This window comes from Bombus terrestris, chromosome 10 (assembly GCF_910591885.1).
Source record: "Bombus terrestris chromosome 10, iyBomTerr1.2, whole genome shotgun sequence".
Classification (NCBI taxonomy): domain Eukaryota; kingdom Metazoa; phylum Arthropoda; class Insecta; order Hymenoptera; family Apidae; genus Bombus; species Bombus terrestris.
In genome coordinates, this window is record NC_063278.1 from 16,642,313 (window position 1) to 16,658,356 (window position 16,044).

General features: G+C 34.9%; 1 protein-coding gene and 1 long non-coding RNA gene across 8 annotated transcripts in view; one reads left to right on the forward strand and one right to left on the reverse strand.

Annotated features, from left to right (window-relative positions):
• The window catches only part of LOC100648870 (CCR4-NOT transcription complex subunit 6-like), a 412,731-nt gene that overhangs the window by 62,833 nt on the left and 333,854 nt on the right, over window positions 1-16,044 (reverse strand). Inside the window, exon 3 of one of the 5 annotated variants that reach the window (XM_012313160.3) lies at window positions 11,456-11,517. The exons of 3 other annotated variants lie outside the window; for them this stretch is intronic. In XM_012313160.3, coding sequence (XP_012168550.1) covers window positions 11,456-11,486 — 31 coding nt within the window. In that variant the 5' untranslated portion in view covers window positions 11,487-11,517. Of the gene's footprint in view, window positions 1-11,455; window positions 11,518-16,044 lie in introns of those variants that run through there. One more of the 5 variants, XM_012313164.3, reaches the window with a different exon arrangement.
• Window positions 1-16,044, forward strand: part of LOC125385873 — a 109,142-nt gene that overhangs the window by 37,110 nt on the left and 55,988 nt on the right. The window contains exons 3-4 of one of the 3 annotated variants that reach the window (XR_007225589.1): window positions 5,700-5,785; window positions 6,482-6,764. The exons of the other annotated variants lie outside the window; for them this stretch is intronic. This is a non-coding gene — a long non-coding RNA (uncharacterized LOC125385873). Of the gene's footprint in view, window positions 1-5,699; window positions 5,786-6,481; window positions 6,765-16,044 lie in introns of those variants that run through there. 3 annotated transcript variants of the gene reach the window in all.

Below are 16,044 nucleotides of genomic sequence, written 5' to 3' on the forward strand. Positions count from 1 at the left end.
TTTTGTAATTTCCTGGTATAGAAAGAGCCGATTGGGAAAACGTTCATTCACTTGCTTGTCTTGCTTGTTTATTACATACATCGGTTTCTTTATTGAGATCGGTCGATAACTCCAGATTTGGTTGTCCATTGTGTATGTTGCGTTTCTGTGATCGTGTGATTTTACGAACACTTGAAATGGAGAAACCTGCTCACGCGTCATTGCTCGTTAGGGACTTTTTGGTGAAAAATGATACAGTTCTGATTTCACGATCACCAGATATGACATCATGCGATTTCTTTTAATTCTCAGGATGGAAAAAGCTACGAAAGGACAACTGCTTTAAAACGCTGAACATATAAAACTGAGAACGAACCAAGAGGCACACGATAAAGTGAATTGCTAAACTGTTCCGAGGATTGGAAAAGAAATTAGCAAAAATGTATCATTTTTTGTGGCTATTACTTTGAAGGGGACAAAATAAATATATTACGTTAAAAAAGCAAAAATTGCACCAACTTTTTCATCGTACTTTGTACTTTACCATTTGTTGTACATAATATAATGTTTATTATTTAAATATTACGGCTTGCATTAAAGTTATTCTTTCCACTGGTTTAGTGATAAAATATCTTTACATGGTTTGACGATCGCAAACAGGAATTTCATTATTTCTTACTTAAAAGTTAATTCAATTGTTTTGTAATATTTTATCGTATTGTAGACAGCTAAATGTTCACATACACGGTGGGCCGTAATTTCCGATGTAAGTGAAGCAAAGGAGAGTCCATGGACTAAAATAGGACGAAGACCGAAAATAACAAAACTGTGTCTTCTTTTCTCGAAGCTTGGAAGTTTAAGTACGAAACACGACTAAGAAGTCATGTTCGGAATTTACTTTCGCGTAGCCGAACATATTTATGCGATTAGAAACTTTTAGGATGCCGGTACGGTCTCGAGAAACGTTTCCAACTTCACGCAAACTCGTAATCGCCAGCAGCCGCACAATTGTAGTGCCTTTTCTTTCCAATATCAATATTTGATAAAACGTAATCGTAATTCTTATTATACTTTTTATGCAGTATGTCTCTGTTATCAGCAACAGGGTGATTCTACGTGTAAAAGCAAGTCGAAAACGTAGAATACGATTTTTCCATGTGACACTTCGTTTTCGAGAAAATCAAGTTTAGAAATTGGTCAGGTATGGTTGAACTTGGCTACTTCGGGAATAGTACGGGAAATAAGATAGTCGACTACGGGCTATTGCACGTGTAAAATTAAGTCAAAGATGTGGAAGAAAAATTGTTCATAAGACGCTTTATCTGGGAGAGATATAAATTTGAAAATGTATCGTTGTGTACTGTCCATTACAGTTAAAATTACCAAATTTTTACGCTCCTGTGGTGACATTGAGAAAAGTAGATATATTTTTACCGCGTAGAATTACGGCTAAATTTAAAAACTCCAACTCCGCCCGTAGAACGTAATCAATTGCTGATAATAATTACTGTTTCATAGTGGAGATTTACTCGGATTTTCTTTTTGGTGCGTTTAAGTACCAATTTGGTAATTCTTTGTCTACACTTTGCGTTTATAATTCAATGGGCCCCTCTCATATATTGAAATTAAATTAAATTAAATTAAATCATGCGGGTGTACCAAGCCAGTTTTTGACTAAACACGTTGAAACTCTATTTTATTGAAAGAGGAGACTTAAACGAAAAAATGTTATTCTACATTTTCGATTTGTTTTTTCACGTAGAATCCCCTGTAGCAACGGTTAAAGAAGAAATCGGCAGGTACGTAAAAAATACAAGGAAAGAACAGCAGCACATCCAAACCAGCTGGCTGCTGAAGCGAGCAAAACTCGTAGAAAGAAGACTAAAAAGAAAACACCCCACTCACCTCACTAAAGAAATAAAATAGTCAAATTCGAAGATGGTATCCCGCTGAGGGTGCCATCCACATGTTATTAAGCAATTAAGTAAGAAAAATTTAGCAAATGTCCAACTGGACAAATTGTAAACTACAAATAAAATTAAATTAAAAAAAGCTTTCATTCCTGAAAACAGATCTGACATAATAAAATAGTCAAACTTGAAGGTGGTATCCTGCTGGGAGTAGCCATCCACATGTTATTTAGCAATAAGTTAAAAAAATTTACCAAATGTCCAATCAAACAAATTGTAAACTACAAATAAAATTAAATTAAAAAGAAGCTTTTGTTCCTGAAAACAGACCTGACTGAAGAAATAGAATAGTCAAACTTGAAGGTGGTATTCTGCTGGGGGTGCCATTCACATGTTATTTAGCAATTAAGTAAGAAAATTTTACCAAATGGGCAACTGGACGAATTGTAAACTAGAAATAAAATTAAATTAAAAAAAAAGCTTTTGTTCATGAAAACAGACCTGACTGAAGAAATAAAATAGTCGAACTTGAAGATGGTACTCCGTTGGGGGTACCAACCCACATGTTATTTAGCAATTAAGTAAGAAAATTTTACCACATGTACAAATTTTACCAGCTGGAAAAATTGTAAAGTACAAATTAAATAATAAAAAAAAAAAAAAGAAAAAAAAAGGAAGAAACGTAGAATGCCCATATTGTTGATCGTGTTACAAGTGTTGCGACAATCCCGTACAATTTACCTGAATTTAGATGACCTATTGTTTCTAAACTGTAACCGCTATTCAATTGATAATTTCCATGATTATATTTCAGACTCGCAAACAGGCGATACGAAATTACAAAATTACGATGATTTATATGGAGGCAGGTATACTACGCACGGCTGGCGACGTTTTAATCATGAGAACGAATCACGTGCACGTGAGAAAACGTTTTCATTACATACACGAACACTGGCTACCGGCCTTACGATTCAGCACACGCTATCGTAATCGAGCGGCTACAAAAATATATCAGCGAAAATGTAAATGACTGCGTCGGCAGTACCGTGTCGCACGATCATTTAATGTTACTGGTTAGTTAATGAAACAAGGAGAAACTTGCAGTCCAGGTTGTTCGTATAAGATGAATTTACCTTTGATCGAGCAACGGTTCAAATTATTTCTCATTGTTTTATTATGTTCGCTGAAATTTCTTTCAGCTTTATGATTCTTCCTTTTCTTTTTTAACGTGCGTTTAACGTCGCATCGATTGCAGGCTCATTAGCGACGACGTTAAGCTTAGACCGATTAGTAGTAGACTGCAGACTTTTATGCAAATTTATATTGTTGGTGATATAGTTAAAAAGGTAGAAGATCGATAGAAAAGTATTAAAGGAAACATTAAGAACGTTGAACGAATCAAGATGCACACAATAAAGTGAAATGCCAAACTGTTTTGAGGATTGGAAAAGACATTTGCAAAAATGTATCATTGTTTATACTTTGGACATTTTATATGCTTTTTTATATCATCCGTGTTTTGTGCAATTTTGTTCTTTCAAGAAGAACAAAAAGAATACTAGAAATGCATAAAAAGCTATATCGTTTTGATTTTTGCTATTATTTAGTATATATTTATTTCTTTGAAGAAATTTAACGCGTTTGATGCGTAGTCTTGCGACGCTAAGGCTGTGTCAGGCACCATTTCGTGTCTCTGACTTCGCGTTTCTGTATATCCACGTATTATCTGCTAGCCACATCATCTGCCCCATTTAGTCGCCTGATTTAACTGCACCGGACTTTTCCTTACGGACTTTTCTTAAACGTAAAGCGTATGACGATAAACCAATCGCGATTGAGCAGTTAGAAGATGATATTCGAGAAGCTTAGCGAAGAAAAGAAGAAGATAGTAAACGTAGCTTTCGAAATGTATGAAAAAGTAATGAAAAACGACTTTCTTGAGGTTGAGACTTTGTACATAATTTCCGAATATTAATAGATCACTCATATTAAGGAGGCATTTGTTCTTTATTGCATGGAATGCTTAGATAATATTATCAGAGAAAAAGTGCGCAAGTATAATATTTTGCAAAATTGAAATATACAGGGTGGTTGGTAATTGGTGGTACAAGCGGAAAGGGGGTGATTCTACACGAAAAAAGAAGTCGAAAATATAGAATAAAAATTTTTCGTTTGAGGCTTTGTTTTCGAGAAAATCGACTTTGAATTTTCGCTCGGTACGCGTGCACTTTATCATATCTCGTTATAACGGATCTCACTGTAGATCGTTGTCTCGATGGATATTATGGCAGTTTAAGCTTATTTTTGCCATAACGGAAAATTAGGAATACATAATGAAATAATATGAAGTAATCATAAAGTTTGTTATTACAAAAATTGCTGAAAATGTTGTCCATTCTGCCTAACATATACTTCTGCTCTTCTAATTAAATTTCTATGAACACTTTCTAATGTATTCGATTGTTTTAAAGTATGAAAGGCTACAATAATCTTTTCTTTCAATTGCTCGCAACTTGCGATTTCTTCAGAATAGACAATTGATTTAATATGGTTTCACGCCATAAAGTGCACGCGTACCGAGCAAAAATTCAAAGTCGATTTTCTCGAAAACAAAGCCTCAAACGAAAAGTTTTTATTCTATATTTCCGACTTCTTTTTTCGCGTAGAATCATCCCCTTTCCGCTTGTACCACCAGTTACCAACCACCCTGTATATCATAGCACATTTCAATCCGTTGTGACTTGCAGAGAAAAATATATCAAATTTGCGTAGTAGTCAACGCGTTAAATAGTAAAATAATTTATGTGCCATCTTGTATTTTACATTATAAAAACGAATTAACAAATTCATAATAAAACAGCAAGAGAATAAAAACAGTAGCAAGCATTCCAATCAATATAATTGATCATTGCTTATTCTCATAATTCCCTTCCAATGTCCTTCACGAATGAATTATATCACACTTTAACACGTATCTTATTGTGTCAAAAAAATTCATACTAATTTCTACTTAACCATTTTATAACTCTGTCGCTTAGCGCAAGAAATGTCAGCGTCGTATTTTTCCCAAAATGAAATTAACTCAGTCTGTAAAAAATTGTATAGTCTCTAACGATAGTTTTATAATTAATAATAAATAATAATTGTTTTATAAATAATACCAAAAACGACTAATGCGACATTTGTACATATCAAAGGGAAATTTTTCATAAAACAAAGTTTCCACGAAAAATACCAGAGTAGTCAACATAAATATAAAACGCGAATAGCATAAGATTCGTTTCTTTCTTTCTGTAAGAAAAGAAATTTGAAGCAGTAGAAACCTCGATGCCAAAAATTGTTCGAACACGCATTTTCGTTGTCCGAAAAGTTTCTTTCGTATTATGAGGAAATAATAGACATTATTTTGTCGAATTACGATCCATTTTCTTCTGTTGAGATAAACACCGCGACATTTCACAGACTTGGTTTCACGTTTGTATAAATGTGCACTGTTGTAAAAAATAAGTTTGCGAAAGAAAGACACTTTTCGGGCAACCTAATATCTCTTCGACTGCTGATATCTCAACTTTACAAATACTCGCTTTTTCTCTGCTTCATTGGAATTTTTTTCCAGCAAGCCACACATTTGAGGACTGCGCACCTATGCACATTTTTATGGTCGACTGTACATACGTAATACACTGAAAGATTAGAACTTGTAATTATCTTTCTTTTTAATTATCTACCTTATGTAGGCCAGTAAAAATATTTCTCATGGAAATATTCTTTTATCGTGTTGTTACAATGTCGTGCTTCTATTTTCAGCTATGCGACGAAACGAAAGGGAGAATAAAGGAAGAAGAAAGGGAGTTGGCCGGCTATGCGGTTTCAGCTGCGCCTTTATAAATTGCGTACGTGTTAAACATACTGCGTGCCACATGGTCATTAAGCATTATCTTGCTGATAATTGCGCGTGAGAAACGAGTTGCCTCTGTAAAGGATCATTCTCTTGATCGCACATAAATCGTTCTTCAGACCTGGCACGACCGCTATATACTAGCAGAACCGCGCACACTTTCCTCTCGCGTCTGCTCGGGCTTGCCACGAGCTATTTAGAAAAACATTTTAATCGTCCTCCTGTACATTTAATCAAGATCGTATCATATTTTTATTGTTTGCAATTCGATGCAGTTTTAAGTTGTTTTATCACGAGCAGAAATTTATTTCAATTCTCTTAACGACACGTTTTATACATTACGATTGTGGTACTTGTATTTTTCCCCTTTAGAGATTACCATTTTTCTTTGTCGTACCACGGCATGGAAAACTGGTATTTAATTTTCATTAAACATTTTATCATGTTTGAAAAAATACAGATAAAACATATTAAGAGAGTGCAATGTATTCCTTTTACAAATATTTCTATGCAAGCTTTTCAGATTAGTATGAGATCGTCATAATACAACATTTCATTATTTTTACATTTAATATGATATTCGCGTGGTATTTATTTTCCTAGATAAATTCAAAACGGATATTAATTCATTAATTAGTTACTAATATATTTTGCTATTAATTAAACATTTAATTTTAATGTTCTCATTCAGGAAAATTGTGCTAGAGAGGCAGGAGAGAAAGAGAGGGACTTTTTCTAGCATTAAAATTTTGAATATCAAATTCGAAATGTTTATGGTGCATCGATTATCAGAATGCAACGGCTGATACTAAATGAATAAATGTAATTAGACGTGGTATATAATTTTATATTTCATTCGATAGAATAATGTGAAACGCGAGGGAAGATGAATGAAACGAAGAAAAAGAAGCTGAACGCACTTAGTGTTACTCTTTCCAAACAAGTTTCGATTATATAAATATGCAGCAAGTTAAGTATTACTCAGTGATTTTCCAATTTTATGTGGAGCAAGATGGTTTATCTTATCTTATTTATGAGTGCATAATATTATTAACAAAGTTTACTAGGGCTATTCAATTATTCTTGCAAACTGATCTGGTTTCTTTCGATTTTCGATCAAGAGCAGAAACACCGTGGCTGGGTAGCTTCTCATTATGAGGCAGCGAATTTCTTTTACTCTTGTCTAACTGAGCAGTAGCCGGTTTCCACAGGTAGATCCTGTGAAACTGGGACGTGACGTGGACGCAAAGCACTTTCCATTAAATTGCTAATGATTTTACCGAAAGAGGTGTGGCTTATGCCTGTCGCACGAGAAACCTCTCGTCTTCATACTAAATCGAAAAGGATTTAGTGTCGTCGTTTTCGTCTAAAGAAAGAGTTCACCGATTTACCTAAATCTATGCTGACAGTAGATTAAGACGAGGAAAGACTGCAGCCTGTCAGGAAATTTGTCAAAGTATTTTTCTTTTCATAGATACGTATGTCTTTTATTTATTCTAACTATGTTTATAGCATAACTATAAGCATATAACTATGCTTCTAACTATGCATAAACTTATCACACCTATAGCTGTTCAACGATGCTTTATCAAACACACACATTCTAAGAATTGGGGAGAATCAACTGATGTACGTACATCTATGCTGACAGTAGATTAAGACGGTGGATTAAGATGAAGTAACTTGAACATGACACTGATCTCTGAAAAAATAAAGAGGCTGTGTAGGAACTACGAAACTAGATTAAATTATCATCCCAATGTTGCAGCCAAGAGACTCTGCTCATTCGATCAATCCAGAAGATTCAGAAGAAAACACTCGATCGTATGTTCTGTCTGTTTTCGCTTATGAGACGTAACAGAGCAAACTTAGGGAAAATGTTGAGATACTAAATTCGAGAAACACCAGAAATCATTCAGAGAGCAACCGGATCTACGACGAAACGTCTATGAGCTTGCTTCGAGATGCAGCTGATCATTGTTAGGATCTCCTGTAAATTAGACAAGACAAAATCGAAACAGAAAATTCCTCACAAAGCAAAGAGTTGTACCTCGTAAACAGATAGATGTTTATAGGAACATTTTGCATCGTTTTTAGGTGTAATGTAAACAAATGTAAATAAATTTTTCTTCGCGTGCAAGGTAGAGCAATAAGAATTATCATCTTGAATATCTCTGGAACTTTGGATGAAAGATATTTGGTATAAAAAAGAATATAGTTTTGATGTGATCGTCGGTGAAGGTGCCCGCAAGAAATACTCTTGATTTTCAACAATAACGTTTACTAAACTTTTAACAATTAACAACAAATAACGATTAACACTGCACTATCAAGAGTCAGTAACCCGTTTCTCTGATTATGTTGGCTTCGCTTAACATTTCGCACTTTGCAGAAGATTCAGACAAGAGACAAACAGATTCTTTCCTTTGTTGCATTCTTCCGAATATTCGGCGAAAGAACCGTAGGGATATCGATGGTACATTAGACCTGTCGTCCTTACCCTTTGAAGGTATAGCGCTTTGTGTCGCGAAGCTATTGGAAATTTCCGTGGTCGAGTGCCGCCACAGTTCTCTTTGTAGGCAGAGTTGCTTAAGAATATTATCTTTTTCTACGACATACAATTTTTACGTTTTTCAACTGATGGACACTCCAAGGAATACAAAGACTTGTAATACAAAGTACCAATCAAGGTCATAAGGCAGGGAATACAAAGACTTGTAATACAAAGTACCAATCAAGGTCATAAGGCAGGGAATACAAAGACTTGTAATACAAAGTACCAATAAAGGTCATAAGGCAAGAAATACAAAGACTTGTAATACAAAGTATCAATAAAGGTCATAAGGCAAGGAATACAAAGACTTGTAATACAAAGTATCAATAAAGGTCATAAGGTAAGGAATACAAAGACTTGTAATACAAAGTATCAATAAAGGTCATAAGGTAAGGAATACAAAGACTTGTAATACAAAGTACCAATAAAGGTCATAAGGCAAGGAATACAAAGACTTGTAATACAAAGTACCAATCAAGGTCATAAGGCAAGGAATACAAAGACTTGTAATACAAAGTACCAATAAAGGTCATAAGGCAAGGAATACAGAGACTTGTAATACAAAGTATCAATAAAGGTCAAAAGGCAAGGAATACAAAGACTTGTAATACAAAGTACCAATCAAGGTCATAAGGTAACTTTGCAAGATTCCTGAGATGAATCTCTATTCTAATCTCTAATCCCTGAAAATTCTTTGCTAAATTCTTTCGCGAATCTCTACTCTAATTGTCAATCTTTCAACATTCTTCCTAGCTTCTTTCACGGATTTTTATTCTAATCTCTGGTCTCTTAAGATTCTTTGCGAGATTCCCATCCATTAATCGCTTCCTCGATGCTTCAAACTAATTGTCAGCTTTCGTATAAGAAACCTGCAGATTTCCTAATACTCATAAACGCGAGGATACGTGCGCCATACGTTGAGGAATTAATTCTAACAATTAGAAGTCGTTAAAGATAATTCTGCTATTAATCTCCTCTTAATTTACGGGAAAATTGTTGGATAGCATGCAAAGTCGACAGTGCGTAAGAAGATAATTGCGTTGGTCATGAGGGGCTCTTTCGATGCTTTGCAATGGCACTTTGAGCGTGCAGCGTCGTCCTTCGCCGATAAAGTACATACTACTTGCGTCTCGTTATGAATAGCTTATAATCTAATTTTAATAGTCTTTCTTGGTCGGCTATTAGCATATTCAATCTGCAAAGAAATTACTTCCGAGCTTATTTTGTATCGCGGACACTTGAGGGAAGCTGAGAAAGTCGATCGTGCTAATGTGCACGAGACGGTCGTACTTCGAGACTTTAAATGAGGAGCCTGGCGAATGTGCCGAACGGGCAGTGGATTCTGCTCGAACGTTAGGAAAACGAAGAGCGAGAGAAAATGAGAGAGAGGGCAGGAAGGGAAGATCAGAAGGAAAGGAGGAAAAAGAGGGAAAAGGAGGTGCGTCAGGTGTTATATCCTGGCTTGACGTAATCTAATGGATAGAGGTTAGTTGGGGTGAAGCCGAAACAAGTCCACGACCGCGGGTGGTACGCACATAGAACGCGGAAACGCTGGTTAACGTTCCTCGTTGCGGAAATAACAACTCTGCTCGCGTTGACTTCAGGGACTTGGAGGGCATTTGCATGCTACACATAGAATCGCAGCCATTTCACCAGCGGAATTTTGTACATAGAATGGTCATCAAATATTAGGCGCACGAGTGAAAACTCGAAATCTATCGGTGAAAAAAGTCAAAGCTTCTTTAAAAGGAAAAAATATCGCAAGTTGCTTGAGCAAAGTATTTTGATCACAGTCTTTGCTTTCTATAGAGCTGGGATTGCATTTGATCAGTAGCATCGCAGCCCACTGATCCAATGCAACACTGGATGGTAACTGAAATAATACGAACATAATTTTATCGCGGTACAGTGGCATCATCGCAGCAAGTAATCCAAACGACGATCGAAAAACTACTTTTTCAATTCAGCCTTTCTTAATGCTAAACTTAGTTTAAGTCTATAATTCAGTTGCAGTAAACAAGGATTAGCTAGCTATTAAGTAGCAGTTTTATTCAACAGCAACAAATTCTGCTCCAGCCAACTAGTGATCAAGTTCATACGCGTAAATTGCGTTATGTAATTTCTGTTTCCTTAAAATTCCCTTTCTCGATGTGTCACGTACTCCAGCGGCTGAGATATCGAACAATTTTCATAACGACGTACAATTACTAATTAGCAACGCGTGCTAGTTGCACGTGTAAACTGTATAAATCTCACAAGGCATTAATAAAAAGAGAAAATCCGACTTTTAATCCCACCATTGAGAACCAATATCCCAGTGTTAGTGAAATAGTTTAGATGGCACGATATTCAGCGGTGGCTGAAGCGCGCAGGTGTTTTACCCGTTTTTTCCCGTAAATCCATTGCCACAGCAGTCTATCACAATTCAACAGTTCAAAAAAGACTGGAATAATGTAGACATTGAACGATTTCCGGTCAAATAATCGAAATGTAGTCACCTGATCCAACGATTGGATTAATGTGAACTCAGCTTAACTTTAAGCCACCTGTCAGGCACGAGATGATTTCCATTACGGAAAAATGTCGTGCCTTTAGACAGGATGCAATCGTCAGGACGCTGACAAAGGAGGACGTTCCGTGAAATTGCTGCATGACAAGATGAGACCACACACTGCTTCTGCGATAAAAGACACCATAATGAGGCTTGGCTGGGACGTTCTGCAGCAGCCAACTTATTCACTACACGTTACTCCTTCGGATTACAACATTAATTCCGATCGATGCAACACGCCTTATCCGATACATATTTCCAATTAGTGGATCGGATACAAAAATGACTTGACGATTAGATCTTGTCTGAAGACATAGCATTTCGCCACGATGGAATTCGTCGCTTGTCTGATAGATGGCACGAAGTTATAAAAAGCAACGGTAAATATTTTGATCGAACAATTTGCCGTATTGTTTTCTAAACGAGCTTTGAGTTCCACTGAAAAATGTGGCTCATTCGTTTGTATATATAATAAATTATTTGATATTGTAATTTTTATGGTTCGCGTATAACGAGCAGACCCTACTTTTCATACAAGATAAAATGTAAGATATACGTACATACACTTTGAGCGATGAAAATTGGAGACATCTTCCAATGGCAGTAGAATTGGTTTGCTTACCTGAAACAGGTAAAAATATTCTTATTAATTGCACATATTATTGAGAAGAGAAATGAACTTTGGTTATGCTTCTTATTATCGTGCAATGAATACACGTGCTAAATCTAAATTTTCATTCTGACATGCTTTGTCTGATACTACCAATTGCAAGTATAAGTGAGGTATATGTTACGTATTTATACGAACTTCTCTTTTTATTTTAATGTGCTGAATCAACTGCTACTGCACTTTCCACGTGTCCTGACTCAGCCTGTATATTGTCGATACAGTTTTGAGAACTCTGAATATCGACGATAGGATGGACGATAACGTGGATCGTCTGCACGTTCCTTGACAATGTAAGCACGTAATTATAATAATCAGAAGGATTATAATTACTCTCGTGGTCGTATCTTCAGATATTGAACTGTTTGCTGTTATGTGAGCCAGCTTGTACAAAGGTGGATTTATTTTGCGATGGCCCCACGGTCTTCCAATTCGATTTTCTGCCGATTAAGGACAAAGGTGGATCATCCGAGAGGAGTGAAGTTTCCTCGGAGTTGCATTGTTCAGCGTAAAATTTTCACCAACTGCTCGACTATGTCGATAATCGATGGTCCACGGTGAACCAGCTTGAATTCCTCTGCCATCAAAAATTACAGCGCCAGAGGAATTATATAGAATATGGGATATTTAAAGCCGGGATTATGGTAGGATGTTTAAATTTCATAAAATCGGCCATATTAAGGAAATTTAAGCCTCCAAATTTTTAATAGTTCGTTCGATCGTTCGCATATATTGTAGACAGGAAGCTTTCAACCGGTGTAACATTATTTCACAACTAGAGAAAAATTCCTTTTCCAGAAAATTAACTTTTTCACACGATCTGTTACGTCTGTCAGATAAAAAAGAAAAAGGAACTTGAATCTACTGATATTAGCAAATTTTAGTTATTTATTTAGAGAATTTATTTAGAGAACATTATGTATTTATAGAAAGCTTAGAAGGGGAAAAATACGTAGAATGAGCATAATATGCAGAGATATGTAAAATACATAAAGTTTAGCGCTTACTATTAATATTTAGTAAAACAAACCTCTACTCAAGTTACATTTTTTATTTGCCTTTATAAAAATATAAATAACGTGTAATAAAAATCAAATGAACGTGTAATAATTTAATAATTACGTCTTGCTTTTACATTTATAATTGCCAAGCTCGAACTTAACATTATCGAGCGAACAAAATGCTCGTTTAATCGGAGATAAGCATTTTAAGTAAACTTTAACGTGGATAGAGCAACAAGCAGATGGTTAAACAATAAATACATAGCTATAGAATTTTATACGTTTAACTTTCGGTTCATCGTACAGTGAAATTCTAATTTTCGTTGGACCACTTTTATCGATATTATTTGTCGATTAATATTGCCTGCATCGTTCTATGATATTATAATATTTGTAAAATAGTACAGTATGGAAAACTATATTTATGATATTTTTCAGACGTCATGAGGTGCATTTATTTTTTATGAAAATATTATAGTAAATCGAATCTGATGGAACCGACAATTTCATCCCTCGGTGGATAATGTTAGATCAAAGCTACATATTTTTATCTAGAAAGTAGAAACGTAGAGTAAGACTTTACGCTAAGGACATGGTAAAAATGTTCTTTTATCGGCAATCTACAACTTCCTTTAATATTTTTTACTGCGGTTACGAACTTCGACCGAAGGGAATCGTTCCGGTCGCTGGCTGTAGTTTAAAGGTTAAACTGTACAAGAAATTTCTTATCTACCCCTTTTAAACTTTCCGTCCATTTGCCATTCGTCGACCAAGAGTGAACTGATTTTATCGTTCGTAAAAACTTTGAATCGCCTCAAATTACGATTCTCTGTGTTAGAGCAAAGGCAATTAAACGCAGGAACAAGATACACAGTCGAGGAAAATACTGTTACGACACTGAATTCTTATATTTTATAATTACAAGTTTATGAAGTAAAAATTTCGTATCATATCTCTTACGTCAGTCTGCGTAATAAATAAAATCTGTTATGAAAATTTTGTAAATATAATTTACAAAATGCAATTTAGGTAGACAAATGTTTTATTTGTGAAATGTTGTTAAGGGTACTTTGATGATTTCAGATATTTCTGCATACTATGTGCATTGCAAGCATTTTTGTATCTTCAAACTTTCCATAAATAGAGAAAAATCTACAGTCTGCCCACTACAAAATGATCGAATTAAAAAAATTTTGAGATACGTAGTGCGTTATTGATTTTTTAAAAAATAGAAAATATACTTTTTTATTACGTTCAATTTAGAAATTAACTTTTAGATGTTTTCTATTATTCCGTTTCCTATCTATGGTTTAATTAGTTTATAAATTTTTCAAAATGTTTTATCGAACGTGTGTGCCAACAACACACGCTACACACATTGAATATGCATGCGAAACACACACCCAGTAAACACACGCGCCAAAAGTACAAGTCCAGTCGTCCTATCTCGTTGTGTATTTTTGATTACTCTAATGTCCACGGCATACTTTTTATTCAAAGTGCAACGGAAGACGAGTTCTAAAAGGTGTTTGTAAAGGGAAATCTTCAATTTCCAATCTCATTGTAAAACGTTGATTTTGTAAACCTTTGTCTTTGTCATCATAAAACTTCGAACTGCAGAGATTTTACTAAATTTCGTAGTCATTTGAGTTTGCAAAATTTTCGGAATAAAAGACCATTCTCACTTTGTTGTTTCGCTTTTGGGTACAAAGTCGTCATTGGGGAAACTCAATTTGGAGATAAGGAAGTCGAAGTTTTGTGTTTTGAAACGAGTCCACGCAGACTGATCTTTTCTCATCAAGTTAAAGCAGTCTATTTTTCGAATAGAGATTAACGACGCTAATTAAAACTTACTGCGAAGTGTATGTTTCAAAAATTATCGATTTGCAATGTGATATTTTATCCGCCTGGTATAAATTAAATATAAATATTTACATTTTTTTCCATTTTCCATTCTATGTTTTGCATCGTCATATAAGTTGAATAAAATTTCGTTTCTTTTTATACCGTACACATGTTTGAAAATTGAGTTGGTTGAGTTTGATGTTTGAATTAATTTAATTCATCTGCGATATTTTATCTTTCTAGTTATAAATTAAATATAAATATTTACACTTTCCTTCATTTTTCATTCCATGTTTCGCATTGTCATATAAGTAGAATAAAATTTAATTTCTTTTCATAACGTATACATGTTTCAATTCAGTTCAATGTTTGAAGGTTGAGTTGATTGAGTTTGGCGTTTATTTAATTCATTTGTGGTAATTTTCCTCTCTAGTTACATATTAAATAAATAGTTACACGTTCCTTTATCCTTCATCCCCATAAGCTGAATAAAATTTAATTTTTTTTCATAACGTACACATGTTTGAACTGTGTTTGACGTTTGCAGATTGAGTTCACTGCTGCTTGATGTTTGAATTTATTAAAAAATAATTATTTATTTTAAATAATACTTGTAAAGAAAGGTGCATGTACCACTGTAACATTTTCCATACTTTTATGGATAATATCCAAAAAAAGATACAAATTTACACTAAAATACTCGTAATCTGATACTGCCTAAAACGTTCCTTCATGAAGATAAAGGAAAGTCTGCAAAGTTTCTACCATACGTACAATTTATTACTACATTTCGTACGACTAACCACAGCTAAAGCGAAGTAGATTAGGCTAACGACCAGACGTGCGTAGACACCATTCAATTTAGCTATGTTTTTAAGATTCAATGACCAAACACTTGCATTTAGACAATTCGCATTTAGGCGCATATCCGTACATTTAGAACAATACCGATCTATAAAACTGGAACTCACTAAAATACTAATTTGACTAATTTTATCAAAAACATATTCTTACGAAGATGAAGACAAGTTTATAAATTTTGTACAGCGAGTAAAATGAATTACTATGCCTTGTATGACTAATCAGAAAGCGAATTACGTTAGATTGTTTCGCATGTATAGCCACTGTTGGGTTATGTTTCCAAGATTTAACAGTCAAACATTTGCAGTTAAATCCACCTGTGTGTAGCTTCATAGATAGATCAAGGTACTGACCTACAAAAGTTCAAACCACTAAAATACTCGCAACCTAATTTTATCTAAATCGTTTCTTTATGAAAATAAGGGCAAGTGTACAAATGTTCAGAAAAACAAGTATAATTAATTACCATCTACATGTCGTATGTGTCTTGTGCGACTAGACACAGCTAGAGCGAAGTAGATTAGATCGACGAACAGACACGTATGGATCTACTACTATTCAATTCGGTTATGTTTCCAAGATTCAATGGTCAAACATTTGCAGTTGGACCTTCCGCGTGTGAATTGCCGACCGATATCGCGACACTATACGATTTCATGCAACAGAAACTCGAGTTTGCAATTAACCCACATAGCATGCAAGCACTTGAACGAGGGGAAAAGCACTACGAGGACGTCGTGGTTGCGGACTTCGGTCAAGTGAGCTTTCCGTCACG